The sequence below is a fragment of the Engystomops pustulosus genome, chromosome 6 (genome assembly GCF_040894005.1).
Source record: "Engystomops pustulosus chromosome 6, aEngPut4.maternal, whole genome shotgun sequence".
In the NCBI taxonomy this organism is placed as follows: Eukaryota; Metazoa; Chordata; class Amphibia; order Anura; family Leptodactylidae; genus Engystomops; species Engystomops pustulosus.
Window position 1 is genome coordinate 130,872,918 of NC_092416.1, and position 19,001 is coordinate 130,891,918.

General features: G+C 43.0%; 1 protein-coding gene across 2 annotated transcripts in view; it reads right to left on the bottom strand.

The window, feature by feature from the left end:
* The window catches only part of GNAS (GNAS complex locus), a 123,227-nt gene that overhangs the window by 23,248 nt on the left and 80,978 nt on the right, over nucleotides 1-19,001 (bottom strand). For both annotated transcript variants that reach the window (XM_072111024.1, XM_072111025.1), the window contains 3 exons: nucleotides 9,175-9,247; nucleotides 2,112-2,166; nucleotides 1,896-2,015 (listed from right to left, as the gene is read on the bottom strand). In XM_072111024.1, coding sequence (XP_071967125.1) covers nucleotides 1,896-2,015; nucleotides 2,112-2,166; nucleotides 9,175-9,247 — 248 coding nt within the window. The remainder of the gene's footprint in view (nucleotides 1-1,895; nucleotides 2,016-2,111; nucleotides 2,167-9,174; nucleotides 9,248-19,001) is intronic.

A 19,001-nucleotide genomic window follows, 5' to 3' on the forward strand; every position in this document is an offset into this window, starting at 1 on the left:
TCCTGCATCTCACCTCAGCACAGGGATTGCACAATCCTGGGCTTTCCTCATCACAAGGCTTTTGTTGCCACATTTAGGGACTAAGCAGATAATGAGCCGTCCATTTATGGGTAGGACAGACTAGACCTGCATTGTGTACTACAAAAGAATTTACAGGGGCAGGCAGACACAAGGCTTCACTTTGAGGGTCCTGTAGAACAGTGATTTTCAACCTTTTTTGAGCCGCGGCACACTTTTTATGCTTAGAAAATCCTGGGGCACACCACCAACCAAATAGCACAAAATGACACTAAAGCAGTCATATTATACTTATAGTTAATAAAAGAGATTGTAAATTTATTTTACTCAGTGTGAAACCTGGGCCTGTTTCGATAAACACAAAAGGGATATCCTGGCAGGAATGGTGGAAAGACACACACGAAGCTCTTCCTCAACAGTTCTCAGTTTCTCCCTGTTTTTAGTATATGGTGCTGATTATTATGTGGCTCTTATGCTGCAAAATAAAGGGGTACAATGAGGCCAGAGTACAAGTGCCTGCTCATATACTCAGCATATGAGCTGGTACTTGTAGTACTCCAGCCTCATGACTATAGTGTTTCTCATTTTACATTTCTCATTGTTATATGCAGTATACTGCTGGAGTACTAAAAGTACCAGCTCATATGCTGAGTATTCTGCCAATACTCAGGCAAAAGCTCATATAGTCAGCATTATTGGTGGGCAAATGCAAGAGTCTCTCCGCTCTCAGGATGATGCGCCGTGACTGCGTATCGCTGCGCATTGCCGGGAAACAAAACACAGGGGTCATCATAGTTTGTGGAACTTTCCCCGCGGCACACCCGACCATGTGTCGCGGCACACAGGTTGAGAATCACTGCTGTAGAAGAACCAGAATGGAGAAGGCTGCTGTGCATTCTTCTTAAGGGGACACATACAAAATCAGAGGATAAGGAGCCTTCTGTACAAACTAAATATGTAAAAGTGGACCAGCTACATACTAAGCCATATTGCACACAAGTGCTTTTGGCCCTGTGGAAGCAGTTCTTATTTTTTACTGTCTCAAACAGATTTAAGAAAAACTGATTGGGAGCAAGTATCAAAAAGGCCACGGGAACTTGTAATTAGGTGAAAATGTGAAATCATGATGACAGGTTCCCTTTAAAAGACATCCTCCATGAGTAGGAGTCTGTTAGAAAAAGAGCAGGTCTAATTCCTGTCCGTCTTTGCAGCACGGGCAGTCTTTTTCTACTAGAGATGCTCGCTCGCCGACAGATACCAGGCTCCAAATAGCAGCCTTCGGGACCATTTCCCATCCAGGAAAAGCACATGGTAGCGTGCAGGTAAATATGCAATGTATCAACACAATGATCAGCACTTCCTCAAAGAGACTTGTTTTGGCATAATACTTTATGGGTAACAAAATAAATACACAAAACATTTTTAAAAAGAAAAACAAAATTAAAGCCTTTAGCCTTTCCGTTTGAAGCTGCATAAACAGAGAGGGAGGACTTTGGCTTAGTGTCCCTGTAGCGGCAAAGTGCAGTCATAGCAGCCGAGGATTATGGTGACTGGCTGTTACAGGAACATGGAGCGGGCTGTTTCCATTGAAGGGCCGAGGTAGGTCTCCAACCCCTATACCAGGATATGCCATCCAAGCCAATTCTGTGAAGACTACTATAACTGACCGTACATTAATGGAGGACAGACACTGATCGATTGTGTGTGAGAAGCCCGAGGCAAAAGAGATCTTCAAGTACAACAAGGAGTCAAGCAGTGCAGTGTTACATTATGGGAGCAACTAATAAGGCAACCGCAGTAGCAAAGGGGGTTGTGTGTCCCGTCATAAAAAAAAAAAACAAAATAAAACATGTGGTCAAGTTTACTCAAATACTCACTGATGGAAAGTCAAAATCCTTATGACTCGGTAAGTTTGTGATATAATCAATTCGGAACTGGTTGTCTGGATTTGCTAGCTCCACTGGAGGTGACAGATTTCCCATTGCTGTAACTATAGTCTAAAAAAAACAAAAAACATACAATAAGTTTTTCACAATTTTTAAAATATTTTTTTTTAAAAACTACAAAAACAGGCATAAATCTCAGCTTCTTACTTCAATGGCCTCTTTAATATTATTCTTTATATCTTGAACTTTTATCTTTTTCTCCCTGTAAAAAAAACAAATAAATTAATTATATTACGAGTTGGTTTAATTTTGATTGTCCTTCCATTCTAAAGCACAAGTGATAGGAACATGATAGTAATGCCAGTGATGTGTAGTTTCTGCAATAACCTGGATAAAGGACAACCAGTGTCGCAAAAATAAAAAGCTTTCAGCAAAAGAAGTAGAGTTGCTGTGCAATGTTGGTAAAACCCGATCTCTAGAATCCGATTGAGATTTTACGTTAAATCTAAATAGGAACCTGGAGATCATATCTCGGATCACTCAAACTTCATAATCAACACTGTTGGGTCAGGACCGTCCAGAATTAAGCAAACATGACCCTATTTCTCCATAGGCCGTGCTTGGTATTGCAGCTCAAACATATGCCAGCAAACAGTGAAGTGGGATTTTAGTTTCTTCATGGGGACACCAGTGATAAGTCAATGACAACTTAGGGACCTATTGTCAAGTTACAAATCAGCAACCAAAATGCCTACCTGCACCAGGTCTGTAGGGAAATGCTTAACACATTAAAGGGAACTCGGCATCCGGACCACAAATTTTAGCCTAATGACAGGCTGTCGAGGCCTTTTAATACTTAATTTCCCAAATCGGCTTTTATAATTAACATTACCGTTTTTAAAAGTATATTAACCCCTTAACGACGCACCCCCCCTTTTTTTTTTTTTTAACTCCTCACCTTAAAAATAAATCTAGATTTTTTTCACTTTTCGTGTACAGAGCTGTGTGAGGGCTTATTTTCTGCACAACAAATTTTACTTCACAGTGACATTATTAATTATTCCATGCCGTGTACAGGGAAGCTGGAAAAAAAAAATTCCAAATGTGTTGAAATATGGCGAAAAAATGCATTTGCATAACTTTCTTCTGGGATCAGTTTTTATGAATTTCACTGCGCTCCAAATGGTACGATCACGAAGATACCAAATTTATGCAGGTTTTATTGCGCTTTAATAATTTTTTTTAAATTAAAACAATGCGTACAAAAAAATAAAAGCTTGTTTCGCCATCTGACACTAATAATTTGACTTTCATTAAAAAAAAATTTATGCTATGTAAAATGGTGCAAAAGTCACATTTCAGACGTTTGTGCACCATTTTCCATTATGTGGTTCACCACAGGCAATAATAATATAAAATAATTATATTTCGATAGATCGGGCATTTTGGGATGCAGAGATACCCAACATGTTTGTGATTTTTACTGTTTGTTTAGTTTTATAATCAGTTCTAGAGAAAGGGTCTTGATTTGAATTTTTTATACACAATTTTTTTTTAAAATTTTCAAAGACCCGCTAGGGCACATTAACCCTAGGTGGTCTGATCGTTCCTACCATATACTGCAATACTACTGTATTACATATCCTATATACATAGGATTCATTACAACGAGCCACTGGCTCAGTGATGGCGAACCTTTGAGAGACCGAGTGACCAAACTGCAAACCAAAGCCAACGTTTCTATTGCGAGGTGCCAACACAGAAATTTAGCCCAATAGTGCCACAATACCACCTAACAATAAGACAAATAATACTGCCATATAGTGATGCCACCTTTACAACCACATAAATAGCATCATTCTGGTAATAAAGACTATAGAAAGGCTAATGTTACCCATAATATTGCTAACTACTACTATTGGTAACTACTTAGCTTGCTCATGGACCAAATATTGCCATCTTTACCCCCTTTTTGTTTTTGCGTTTCCATTTTTTACTCCCCACCGTAAAAGACTTCTTGGTAAAAAAAAAATGCCTTTGTGACAAATTCTTTACAGCTTCCACTGTGCACCCCAAACGACATGTCCACTTTATTCTGTGGGTCAGTACAATCACAGAGATAATATATTTATATAGGTTTTAACAATGTTTGTATGCATTTACAAAAATTTAAATCTCCTGTACTAAAAATAAAAGTAATTTTGACATCTTCTGGTGCTAATTTTTTGGGCGCTTTTCCATACTTTGGTGTACGGAGCTGTGTGTGGTGTAATTTTTTGTGATATGAGATGTGCTTTCAGTGCTACCATTTTGAGGACTGTACAGCCATTTGACCACTTTTCATAACATTTTATTACATGTTGCAAAATGGCAAAAAAGTCGCACTGGGGAATCCAATTTGGGAGGTTTTTATGGCAAAGTGGTTGTTGTGGGGTGGAGGCACAGTTGGATTTGGGATCACCCATATGACAGCTGTCCGTGGCCACATATACACTTGCCTCTGCCCACAGCGCTCATCTCCTGCACAACCCGGCCAATGATGCAGCATAGCACCCAGTTAAATTGTGCATAGGGTGCTTACTGTGGGGTTGTCCTGCCTTCACTGGCCGCCTTGTGCAGGTGATGAGCACTTCAGATACAGGCAATGTGGCCACAGACAGCTGTCATACAGGGGGATTTGGGACACTAAACCACATGTATGTATAGTTGGTTTAGTGTCACCTGCCAGGACCTCTAAGTGTGCACATCTCTGTGTGTGAGCAGCCCCAGCAGCTCCTGACCTTGTATCTCTGCTCTGCTGCTGTCAGCTCCGTCCTGTGAGCTGCCTCACTCTGTTCTCTTCCCACTGTTTCCCCGGCTGAAGAGGAGGAGGGGCGGGCACTGATCGGCTACTACTGTCTCACTAAGGCATCACTAGTGAGAGCAGAGCTGATCAGCTTCAGGCTGTAATGGACAGAGCCGGAGCTCCGACTTTGATGAGAATGGGGACATGGTACGCGTGCCTGCAGGGAGGGCTCTGCGTGCCCTCTTTGGCACGCTTGCCATAGGTTTGCCACCACTGCATTAGCTCATTGTAATGAATCTTCAGAAACCATGAAGCCTTGGGGACATCACGGGGAGAGGCAATCTCAAAACAGTCGCCCATGCACCGTCTTAAATGTCAGAGGCAATTAAGAGGTTAATGCCCGTGATAGATGCCAGCATCTACAGTAGGTGTTAGCAATGGGTGTTTTCCCGCAATATGCAGCAAACCCCACATCTGCATGAAGAGGGCTCACTCCGATACATCAGTCATTGAGCCTTAAGGTCGTTGAAGTATACCAGTCTCCTACCACCACTGCATCGAGTAATAGGGCGTGTACAAGTCCCTGTCTCATCTGGATGCATGACTTGACACAGTTTGCTGGAAGGAAGACAGGTATACTTTAATATACTTTTAAAAGTGAGTCAGAGGAGAAAAAAAAAAAAAAATGTGATCCAGACGACAGGTTCTCTTTAAATCCCATTGCACGCACTGTCACAAAATTCAGAGACGTAGCCGACAAGCACATTACCAAAGACACCTTTACCAAAAATCAGCCCATAAAGACAAATATTGCCATCATTCCATATAATTATAGAAGGACTGTATAGAATCCGGTTGCCAAATACAAGGCCGGTGGGTTAAATCCGTCCCAGCTCTGGCTACCTGCCTCTATACTGCGCTAGTCTGGAGCGCAGAACAGGGGCAGTGTACATAGATACTCACCTTTCCCCGTTTCCCCAGCAGCAGTGTTTTCTTACTCCTGGACGCGGCAGATGCGATAATGTCATAACATCATGTCTGCCCGCTTCAGAGCCGGCGTGTACAGCAGACACACACAGCAGTAAAAGAAGAACACTACTGCTGCTTCCAAGGAGCAGGGAAAGGTGAGCAAATATTTTTTTCCCCCACAGCAGGACATACATTGCTTATTTACCAAGGGTGGCGTGGCTCACTTTCGTCAGACTTTGGGCCGTTTCTGGGGATTGCATGGCTTGGACAGGTATTTAACAGGTGTCTGCGCTGGAAAAGTGCCGCCCGGGATCGTTTTTTTGTCGTAGTGCTGGCTTCCATGCGACAATTTTTTATTTTTTTATTTTTGGGGGGGGGGGGGGGGGGGGAGGGGGGGGTATCTGCCGTCGACAATCCGACTGATTGCGGGATTTAACTTTCAAATTATGTCGCAAGACAATGCACTTACATGCACCAGGAAGAAGGTGAACTCCGGCGGATCTGAGCAGGTGAGTGACACATGCAGGATATCAGGCGCACAATCTTAGCGAATCACGGCACAGTGCATTATCGTCGGACAATGTACTTTCTGTGAACTCCTCCGGACGGGTAAGTAAATGTGCCCCAATATGTTCAGTTTTGTGGTTGCCCTCAACAGCTGATTGTAATGGTAATGCTGTACAAATATACCTACTAAACAGCTGGAGTAGATACATTTATACAGTAATAAAATGACTTTCGGCACCTTTAAAGAAGGGAACCACAAGGCTGATGTGGCCCGTGGGTAAAATGAGTTTGACATCCCTGGTTTAGAGAAACATAAGGTACCTAGCCTAGAGAAAGTATCGACAGTCCTGCATTTACTCTTTTTATAAAAAAAACAGAGGGCCGTCACGTGCTCCATTGACCTAATAAGGTAGTCATTTCCCCTGCACATAGCAATTAGTATGGTCAGGTTTAGAGACTTGCTGGAACAGAGGAAGAAACACACTGTAAGTGGGAGGACGCAGCCGGCACTGACACACAGAAACTTATATCTTGGCAAATTTACTGGCAAAACGCTATCAATCTGTGCACTGGGGAAAAGAACATGATCGCTGCCAACGTGTTAACTCTATCGGCCAGAAACAGAAAGCAACAGCGGCATCCATCATTATCAAGCTGAAGCCATCTTTATTTGGCTTTTATTGCATATAGACAGTGAAAGGAGTGTACAATATTCTAGTCATATACACTGCTATGATTTAATAAAATCCTAATATCTTCAAGTCATTGCCCAATCACTTACTATTGCTGGCTGAATGTAAGACAACTGCGCCACTAACCAGAAATGGACTAGGCTTCCGCAGGGATGCGCACAGAGGCACAGATGAGACATGTGCCAAACCCAGGACACTAAACAGGCAATTTAATATCAGAGGGCTGTCATGTAAAAAAGTTGCACAACTGTAGAGTCGTAAAGGATACAAGTCATCAAGAAATATTTGGCAACGGAGCCAGTCCCAATGGGATCCTATAGTCCCGCTGGACCACTGAACATTCCCAAACACATTAGACACCGTTATACAAGTCCATACAGTCACAAGGAGTGTTACAGTGGCCAGTCTGGGGCAGCATTTGGGGTACAGTGTCAGGCTACATTCACACTGCCGTATGGGGGATGTATATATGGCCGACATATATATGGCCGATATACGTCCCCCATAGACGGCAATGGTCGCACGGCGCCCAACGGGTGCGGCACCGTACCACTCCGTACCCCGGAGCTACGGTACGGCAGGCAACGGCAGTGTGAATGTAGCCTTAGAGTGAGGAGTTTACCATGTAACTCTGTATGGAAGACTATAATCTGCAATGCACTCAATAACACATATCCCAAAAGAAGTGCTACTCATATACTGGACCAAGAGAAATATGTACGAGCTAATAGATTTCTTGTCCCAGTGTAGGAACCACTATAGAACAGAATTACAGGGTCACCATCATGTAACCTGATGTTGTGGTTTTAGCTCTGGGCGCCAACAATCACATCTATTACTAGTAATGACTTGAACACACTGCTGCACCCATGTCGTGCGAGGCCGGCCACAGAATCCACACCACTTCTTTGGTTTGCTGAGCAGGATGTAAATGAAGTTTTATATCAGCTTGGACCAGTTTTGTGCCAGGTATCTGCTTACAGATTCCCAGGTTATTCACACAATGCTCTGCTCCATACAACAGAGAGGGGAAGAGGGCATTCCCTGCATCTTTAGGTAGTGAAATACACGAAAAAGTGAATTGACGTAAGTGGCAATTTAGGGCCAAATTTGCTAAAGTTTGTAAGATGAAATAACCAAAGTTTATCATATAGTATGCAACACTCTTGTCCAATGGCAAGAAAGCCTTAATAAAAGCATATGGGCCAAACCACATGAAGCTATACTGAAGAATAAGATTTGCCACCTTTATACAATTACTTAAAACTGTATATACTATTTCAAATACACTTTTAGTTCAATAATCCAGTGTTTCACATCCAAGTGTATGGAAGTGAAGGGGCATTTCCCAGGCTAGTATTACATGAATGGCCAACCATACACAATCAGCCTCAATCGGCCAGAATAAGAGGCTCCGTAACAAACCTTCTGTGTGCGCATAAAGGGAAATCTGTATCTATACATGTACAGCACCCACAGGTAATGGCATACAAGAGAACACCCAATCATTGCTTCACACTTCTGCTGTAACCTACACAGTAGGGAGCGCCCTGTGTATACTAACAGCGTCACATACTAATCACTTATCAATCTGCAGGACCTTAACACAACATAAAGGCATTGGTAGAATTTCTTAGATTACACTCATTTCAAGCCAGAAAACAAAGTTCAAGAGAAACCCTACGTCATGCACGTCACAGACGCAATTGGAGACGTGTGAAGTGTCAGCATTTAAGAGCTGCAAGCTCTGTCCATCAGGTACGGAAGAGTCTAACATGTGCAAATCAGGAAGCGGTCTAGGACAAACTGATTTAAATAGTTGTTTAAATGGGGGAGAGGTGCAAGTATGTATGGAGATGACATGACAAATCTGTCTGCTCTACAGCATGTCTGTTCAGTCCAGCGATTCAAGATTTGGTCTGGGAAATCCTGCAAGTGCACAGAGCGAGTTTCTTGGACTGAAATAGCTTGTCAAGCAAATCAAGGCAGGACTGAAGCACACCACAGTTATGGGGGTAGTGAAATCACAGCCCCCATTTGAGTCAGTGGCACCCGGTGATAATGCGGTGAACAGTGTCTCACCACACCATGACCGAGACAGGCGAAATACAGCACTCGTCCCATATTTTGCCAGGACACGGCAGCCACACGGCTTTCTATGAAGAGGTGAGGGGTGAGGAATGGTCACCCATCATGTGAGCACACGGCTGTCTGCATGGAGCCATAGCCAGTGATTTGGGATTGACCTCCTTAACACCACAGGCCGTATCCAGTCCCTCACATTGGAAGGCCCATATTGGTAGATGGATGTACTTACTCTGCATTAAATCCATTCACATGAAGAATTCTCATCTGTTTCACAATTGTGCTTTTCCCCGACTCTCCAGCACCTGGAAATAGGAAACAGGAATATTAATATTTATCGATAAACAAAGGGCATTCCTGGTAAATAGAGAAACAACTAAAAACTATACAAAGGCAGTGAAGGCACACAGTTACATGCATGTAGCCACATTACAAGAACTGGATTCACTTCTATTCAATTATTCAGAGGAACTCTTCCAGCAACTTTTATTTTCACTAGGTAAAAGAAGCCAGGCCAAGGAAGGCACAGCAGACACAGTACACACTGCAGATAAAAGCTCCACTATGGCCAGTTATACACACAGAAAACTGCATGAAAGGGCCCATGGCTGCGCTGTATAGACAATCACATACTACTCTTCATAGAAGCTGCACATACAAAGGCCCTCTAGAAAGACATGTCTTATCACTCAAACATGGACAACCAGCAAACTGTGAATAGATAAAGACCATGATGACAATGGGGCACTATTGTCTGGCAATGGAGGTCAGTGGGGGATCTGTAGAGGATCTAGAAGAGTGTGGGACTCTACTTGGTTGTATAGACATATTTAAATTGGATCCTGTAACCTCACTGGAGTCGGCGTTTTAACATTTGTTTCCCAAAAGTAGCAAATGCAAGCTCCATGGAAAGGGAGGGTTTTTTTGGTCGATGCACTGTTTGTATAATCTCCAAGAACCCACCGTCTCTTTATGCAATGTAGAGATAAACATACCAGCATACCTACCTACAACCAAAAAAATCCCCCTTGTGTATTCTTCTCTACATAGCCACTTTTAATGGGAGTCCATCAGCAGGTACTGGCCCTGGAGATCTGTGTAACCATTCACAGTATCAGGACTGTGAAAAATGCATTTATGTTCCTGGATTGCAGCTGGACTTAGTGCTCTGCTTTGTGAGATCAAAAACATTATTCACAGTCCTGCTTCTACGAATGATACACAAAGGTTACATACATAGTCTGAACTACTGATGGAGTGGAGATTTATTACAGCGGTGCTATGATCTTCTACAGTACATACAAGGGACTGTCCCTCCAGTGCCACTATATATATACACATCAGGTGTCGTAAAGGGAGAAACAATTGCAATTACTGGTAGTTGGGACCAAGACCAGGACACTGAAACACATACACTGAGGCAAGTATTGGAGATTTCACTAAATGAAAGGTACCTGACTAGTACATAAATTAAAGTGCTTATCCAGAGTTATAGAAATATTAAACAAAACGTCCTGAACCATTGGAAGTGGGCGAGCGGATATCGTCTGTGTCAGGATACAACAAGGAGAGTTGAAAAACATTTTGCTATATTCGGGCCTCCATTTTTTGACTATTTTCCTAAAAACCTGCTTTAAGAGGTCAAGTTTCCCCAAAGTCATTCAATCCAACACAACCACTAAGGTTTCCTTTAATCTTTTCTTCAACACTAAGTGCGAATAATCTGGAGAGAAGATGCCCACCAATAGGAAGGATCCTGGAATGGGCCCAGACATACACAGTATACGATTTTTTCGGTTTACCTTCGTCATGACCTGATCTGTGACCTTCTAGAGAATAAGAGCTGAGCGGCAGTAACCAGCTCAGAGATAACACACATTAGAGCGCTTCTTCCTATGTTCTTGTGTTTGATTAGGTGCTGAAGACTGGCATAGGTGGTAAAGTGTCGGACACGCATCAATCCGACGCAATTGATAGGTCATCCATATTTTTGATGTACACAGAACAGATGGCAGTACTTATAGTTTCATGTTTTGTCATTAAAGGGAACCTGTCACTACGGTTTGAAAAATAAGCATTAGACGGGTTCCCATAGAACCTTATATGCCTAAGGGCACACTTTTTTAACCAAGTTGATCGATGGTCACAAGTGGAGAAAATGAACTTTGATTCTCTGCCTGGTAACCATGCAGAGAGTCCAGCGAGTCGGACCGGGCATATACAGGCGGTCCCCTACTTAAGGACACCCGACTTACAGACAACCCATAGTTACAGACAGACCCCTCTGCCCACTGTGACCTCTGGTGAAGCTCTCTGGATGCTTTAAAATAGTCCCAGACTGCAATAATCAGCTTAAAATTGTCTGCAATGAAGCTTTATTGATAATTCTTGGTCCTATTACAGCAAAAAAATGTGAAACTCCAATTGTCACTGGGGCAAAAAAAAAAATTGTTGGGAACTACAATGATAAAATATACAGTTTCGACTTACATACAAATTCAACTTAAGAACAAACCTACAGTCCCTATCTTGTATGTAACCTGGGGACTGCCTGTACCCATGTTTGAGCGGTCTGTGGCCTCACTGTTTTTTGAATTTTTTTTTTGTTAAAATGTTAAACATTATGCAAATTTGCCTTAGGGGCTCTCAGCTCCATTGACATCTAAGGAGCCCAGAGGATCATTTGCATAATTTTTCAAGCCTTGCTTTTGTAAAAACAAGGGAATAAAGAAGCTAAAAGAAGAGCAGATCCCGACAGAGGTGACAAACACTAACATGTAAGTGTTCTTGGTTTACAATCCTTGATCCTGGTAGCAGATGTCCTTTAACTGCCTGTATATCCAATTATGTAGCGCACAGAACCTCAAGCCTGGTGCGTTTGAGAAGATTTTATTGTCTTTAACCCCTTTACACATAATGACATTCTCCAATGTCATGATATGGAATTGGGTGTATGAAGAGGGTTCAAGCCCAAGCCATCTCGGAAAACAGCTTCCCCTTTTTCACCATTTTGCAAAGCATAACAATTGAAATAAAAAGTGGTCAAAAGGTTATACATACTGCAAAATGGCAGTAAAACCGAAGTATGAAGCGTTATTAGCGTCAGAACATGACAAAACAAAAATACATTTTTGTACAAAAGGTTTTACTTTTCTATTAGAATCCGTGCAATTGTAAAAACCCGGAGAATAGATTATAATGTTGCTTTTGAAAGCGAAAGCCGCAAATACAGGGTCCACAAAAAACTGGAGCAAATTCAACCCATTTGGAATTTTTTTCCAGCTTCCCAGTACATGACATGGAATCACCACCACTAAGAAGTAGAATTACACAGAAAATAAGCCCTCGCAATGCTCCAAACACAGAAAAATTAAGTTGTGGATTAAGCATTTGTATACCTCACCAGGGCACTGTGAGGGTACTTATTGGGACCTACTGCAGCAGCAACACCTCTACCCCAGCTGACAGTGTCAGTGTGAAGAGCTGCATAAGGAATTCTGGGACTGTGAGCGCGCATACTCTCCAGGGTAATCATACGACTGTGTGAAAGCAGTCTTACACTTACAACTGCTATGTTTTAAAAAAATTAATTTAATTTGTGCCATGTTACAATCCATGGCAGAACGCTGTGGCACGTATGCATGTATGCAGTCATTCCACACAGTGTAGACTTTGCATAAAGCAAGTGTTACTCCTAGGAATGAAGTAGTGGCATTAAACATAAATAATAGGTGCGTTTTCTTTATACTGCTACATGACCGGTCATATGACAGAGCTAGACTAGCAGCAAACATATGGTTTCATGGATAGCTTGGAAAAACTAAGGGCTTCAGTCCATGAATCACGGACCGCGTGGTGGCCAGATTCATGAGCTGAACATAATACCAGGGACAGAAGTCCCGAGAGGGAAGGGATACACAAGACAACAAATATATACATGGTATATAGCGGTCTGCTATGGTGAATGGTGGAATCGGGGAAGGAAAACCGCACTAAGAAGGTTCTGAATGGTGGTCTATTCCCATTGGAAGTCGTTTGCTTACACAAATCGTCTAGGGAGAAACTTTCTTTGGAGTAAAAAGTGGAGAAATATCTTGAAAGGAGGAACAATTATAATATTCGGAGCTCCGGTCAGAGTGTAAAATTATTTTTCGCTTTTTTACAAGCGTTTTTTGGGGACCATTTATTTTTCTGGATCGGTCCTGGGCCGTTTTTTGTAGCTCCTTTTATGAAGAGTGCTGCGCAACATTATAGCCAGACATTCCTGACCATGAAATGGCTGCAGATGGAGGGTCATGTGCTCTCTATCTGTCCATGAACAATTGTACTGCCACAATCTTAAAGGGGTTGGCCACTTTTCAATAAACCTCTTCCATTACATCTGTCTTAGCTTCAGTCTGTCCCTGTTCTCACCATGCTGTCCCCTGCATATATACACAACTTCTTTTATCTCACTGCTCCAACCCGTTCTCATGGAATCACCCGCTTGCTCAAACATGTAAATAAAGATTCATGGAGAGTCTGCACACAGCACAAGTAACAAGAAGGACAAATCACTTGATGAGCATTCGGGGATTAACCATACGGCAGTAAAGTCAAACTTATGTGTAAAAAAAAAAAAAAGTCCTGAAAGGATTTCCCACCATTTTATGTGCAGGGGCTCTACTTTACATTTCAAGACAGATGTGCGGAAGTGTTCCCTCACACAGTACAAAAAAAAATACATCAACTGTGCCCACCCCCTTTGATAGAAAAAAAAATAAACTAAAGTGGGGGAGAGCAAAAGACTCAATTTGCAATTGACTTTTAATGCTCGTCAATGAAAAATGTCTTGTATAATGTTTCTTGGCCATGGGCAGTCTGAAATCAAAAGAAATTCTCTACACTTTCATAGTGAGAAACAAAACATGGGAAGCAAACAAGCCATTCAAAATACAGTAGAGAAACTACCACGACCATGAGAAAACACCATAAGGCTCCACTCAAATAGCCATTGGGGGACATATATACGTCCCCCATAGGCCAGTAATAGGTGCACGGCTCCCTGCGGCACAGCACCCGGGGAAAAGATAGGACATGTCCTATCTTTCCCCTTAATACAGCGCCATGTTTCTCTATGTAGAGGGGCGGGGGTGAGCTGCGCGTGCTATGGTACAGCGGGCACACGTTCGTCTGAATGCACCCTTAGGTAGTGATGGCCAAACTTTTAGAAAATGAGTGCCTAAACTACAACCAAAACTTATTTATTGCAAAGCGCTAACAGGGCAATTTAAGCAGTAACTTCTTGCTCCCTTCTCCGTCATAGCTTTCAATCGGATCAGTATCCCAAGTACACCAATACACTAGAAAGATAGAGGACAAATTCAGGTTCCCCTGAATAGGAAGAATTGTCGGGGCTGGAGCCGGAGCTATCATAATAATCCAGATGTTTCCACACCTTCCCATTCTTCTTGTAGTCTCAGGGAGCAGTGTCGCTTTCAGATAGAACTGAGGGAAGTCCTGGACTGACCGGGAATCCATGAAGATACCTTGCACCCTTTTGGTGATGGCCTGGGTACACACAGAGGGATCTAAGTGCCACCTCAGGTAAGTGGTGGCAGACCTATGGCACGGGTGCCAAAGGGCTTAATCCACTACAAAATTGTGACATGGGTTTTGACCAACATGCTCTTTATTTTAAGCTGCACCTGCCTGGGTGCCCTATGATCTAGCAATACAAATGCTCGCTTGGTCATCACGGTGTGGTAGCGGTTATATGAAGAGTGCTCACGAGCTGAGCAAAAATGCAGAAAGTGTCCCCAAAATACCTTATGTATCTGGCACAAAAATGTACACGCCCTGCTCATATGGGTGAGCCCCAGATAACTTCTGTAAACCTAGCCCTGCAGGAGGACTAGTTACACCGACTGCAGATATTTATCAATCTGTTTAGGGCTAGAAATTGCTTGTAATTTACAAAACTCTCTAAAACATCTCACACCATTCACTCACAACATTCGGCAGGGATTTTAAATCACTGAACACCAGACACATCTGCTCAATGGTTAAAGGGCATCTCCCACCAGGATGAAAAACTGTATTGCAAATGAGCCTGAGGGGCTCCAGGGTCAATAAATTCATATGGAGCATGGGGTCCCCCAGGCTAATTTGCATATATTCCCTTCGTCCTGGTGGGAGATGCCCTTTAAGACTAGTAGGAAAAGATAAGTGAGACGGCTCCCTCTAAGGTAGAGGAACCTATATATTTAGGATATACCATCCTGACACACCCTGACAGGAGCTTTACCTTAAAAGCCCCCATAAGGATCTGAGGATCTGATGGACCACCTCTGAAACGGATTATCTTAAAATAAACTAACATTACCTAAAAATGACTATTGTGTGGACCCCTCTAACATTCCCAGCCAAACCTTGGCACCCCTCCAGTCACCCAAACCTCTAACTTTCAGACACTTTTGATAAATGTCCCACTTTCTACAGTAATTTGCTGGGCTGCACAAATATTTTTTGCTCAGCTCCAACCAATTAAACGAAATCAAATCTTGTTGAAAAAGTTCCATAATCAAGACCCCCCCTCCCCCCCGAAAAAAAATATGGCCACCCTGGAGACCCACTCCTAAAGGGCTTCTCCAGTGACATACAAGTTAGCCCCTATCAACAGGGTAATCAACACAGATAATGAGAACGGGAGCGTTGTACCCAGACATGAAGAGACCAGCGGGTTGAGCATGCGCCAGCTGCTGTATTCATCTCTATGGCGCTGACAGACATCGCGCTGGCAATCAAGTACAACAAAGTACAACGGACCCTCGTTCCCGCGATCCATGTTGGTATTATCACGAATACCCCCATCGATCAGGAAGTTAGCTCCTTGTATGTCACTAGAGAACACCTTAAATATACTATGCAGAAAGCAGCCATAATATTGGCCATTAGAAGTCTTGGTCATCCTCATCAAAACAGAAGAAGGTCCACAGGGTCCATCAGGGGAAAGCTTAGAACTACATCAATTTCAAATTTTGCTCCAATAAGCAAACAGAAAAGCCTGCAAGAAGACTATATGATACATAGATGTATTAATACTGCTCTCATCTCCTGAATCTTTAGCTCAGTATTTCCACAACGGAAACTATTTTTAAAGGACTAAAATAATAACAAAGACTCTATTATCCTGAAGGCTGAGCACCAATTTCCACACAAGGGGCACCGCTGTTATGAGCTTCATGGTTAATCCACAAATTAAAAAAGTCTTACCCTATGTAACCCTGGAATTCATGATATAGCCGTTGCCTGTCCCTTTTAAGTACAACTTAGAATTTAAAGGAACACTCCAGTCACAGCCAATTCATTGAATTATATATACCTCATGCAGGGCCTGCAGGGAGGAGCACGACTCTTGGTTCTAGCATTACAATGTGAAGGAGTCATGCTCCTCCCTCCAGGCCCTGGCCCATGCATTATGTCATTAATTACATTTGTGTTCCTTTAAAGCAGAGGTAGGGAACCTATGGCTCGGGAGCCAGATATGGCTCTCTTGTTGGCTGCATCTGGCTCTCAGGCAGATCTTTAATAAATAATGATGGCTGCTGTGTGTCTCTTAGGCTGATCACTGGACACAGGCAGCGATGTTACCGCAGCCTATGTCCTTTGCGCAACCCAGGTGCCATCGCTGCCATAATGGGGAGCTGGCTGCAGGGAGCGCTGGGAAGTGAAATTCGTTTTTTTTTTGCTATGGCTACCTATCTACTGGGATGCATGTGCTGGAACTACCTATCTCTGGGAGGCATGTGGTGGGTGTCAGGATTTGGAGTAGTAAGCTCCTGGACCACCGCTGCAAAGCACGATGGTCTTGCTACAGCATGGTACAATCAGTTCGTGGTACAGGATCTCTGGGCAGCCTTGTGGTCACAAACATGCAGACGGTCAAGACAGGTGGCAATGATGCAGGGTCGGGGACGGTCAAGAGGTCAGGGCTGGCAGGGAAAGAGCAGAATCAGGAACAGGTCCGAAGTCACAACGGGAGGTCAATAATTGGGAAGGAAACACTGTGGAAAGCTTCCACATAGGCATGAAGCACTAAGATCTAGCAGTGAATGCTGGGAGCCGGTCTTTATAGGAACCCGGAAAGTGGGAAGCGCCAATCAGTGGCGCGCTGGCCCTTTAAATCTGCGGGTACCAGAGAGGTGAGTGTGCTCGGAAAGGGGCGCCGCCATGGAGAGGGCCGCGGGTGTCCCTTCGATCCGAGAAGTACATCGCATGGGTACCCGTGACACTGAGACTACCAATCTACTGCATGTGCATATTGTACGGCTCTTACGGAATAACATTTCAAAATATGTGGCGTTAATGGCTCTCTCAGCCAAAAAGGTTCCTGACCCCTGCTTTAAAGGGAACCTGACACCAGGTTTTACCCCACTAAACTACTAGCCCTCTCAGGTAGGGTGTAACATTTAGAATCCCTTCATTTATGTGAAGTCTCCCCCAATTGCTTATGTGAAAATAAGGTGAGAAGAGTCATATCTGCCAGATTTTGTAGAGATGTATAGGAGATTAGTCAAGTGTCTGCAGCCAGAGTCACTTCATATGTCCCTATCTTGTGTTCTGTACTGCGTTGAAACATGATGCTGGTGTCATATTAAAGATTAGAATCTCCTATTTCAGATTATATCAAGGCTCATGGTTCCTATAGCTACAGAACTGGACATACAGGTGGGAACTGTATCGTTATCTACACCTCACTTGCTCCAGTTATGGATAACTGCCTTCATCTCAGTTTCTGTAGATCACAGAACTAGAAGCCTGAGGTGATCTGAAAGATGAGATTCTTATCTGTAATAGTACACAAAACACATTTTTCTAGGCCTTATAGAACAGAACTTCTGAAGTGACATTTCCACTACAACCACTAAACTGGACTTGTCTCATGAGTCATATTTGCCTGGCTTTTTTTTTTTAATAGGCAACTTATGGCATTTCGGATAAAATTGGGAAATCTAGAAAATACATTTCATACCCTGAGGGAGCTTGTAGTTTAGTGGGGTAAAACCCCCTAGTGAAGATTACACAATAAAGATCCCTTTTAACCCCCTTACTTTACAATTTTACTCAGTTTTATTGCCATTTTAGCTCCTATCACTCAGGGATGGTCAGTGTGGGCGGGGACTCTAAGCAGACACTTCATGATTCCTCTGTGCTACAAGATGCTGTTTGCTGACAATGTGCTTAGATCAGGGTGCAGGTTTATAAACACTTTCATTTACCTTGTAAACATTGTACTAGTATCTGACACATAGAAAAAGAGAGATGAGGCAGAGCAGACATGAGAGATGATGAAATGCATGAGATGGATATAACACACAATGACACTGCCAACTGAGCTATAACAGATACTGTCAACTATACTATATCTCAGCTATAACACACCGTCAGCTCAGAGCAAGTCTGTGCACGCTTGCTCACAGGAAGTGTCTGTGTGTGAGCTTGTCTTGTAATGGAAGGGGGAGGGGTGGAGAGCAGAAGCTATTCAGGAGAAGAATCTTTCATGCCCGGCCATAAAAATCTCAAGATTTATGGTCTGATCCCGGGGCAACCGAAATTGTATACACCAGGACTAATAGAGACAGGATGGAATTATATCTGTGAAATGCTGTATTTTTGTTAAAAACAATGAAATAGAGAATGTGTTATTTTGTTATCCTGAGTATATTTGAGAAACTTGCCTTTATGTGACTATTCCTTAAAAGGGTTGTGGCTTCTATAAGCTGCTACACTCCTCCCTCCACGGCAAGTGACTATTGTATTATCCAATCAGAAGCCTGCAACAGCTTACACTTTCACATACGCAATGCAAATGTCTGGGGATGGGGCTTGGCCCGATTGCAGATACACTTTGTGCGTGTTCTGTAACCAGCACCCGCCGTTTTGCATTGTTTAAAGGGAACCTGTCACCAGGATACCCATGATATGTTATATTGTACCTTTCATTAGCATCTGCTGTGTGACTAGGCAGTTTCCTAATGGGAGGGTCTGGAAAGGAGCAGTGCCCCCCCCACCCTTGGG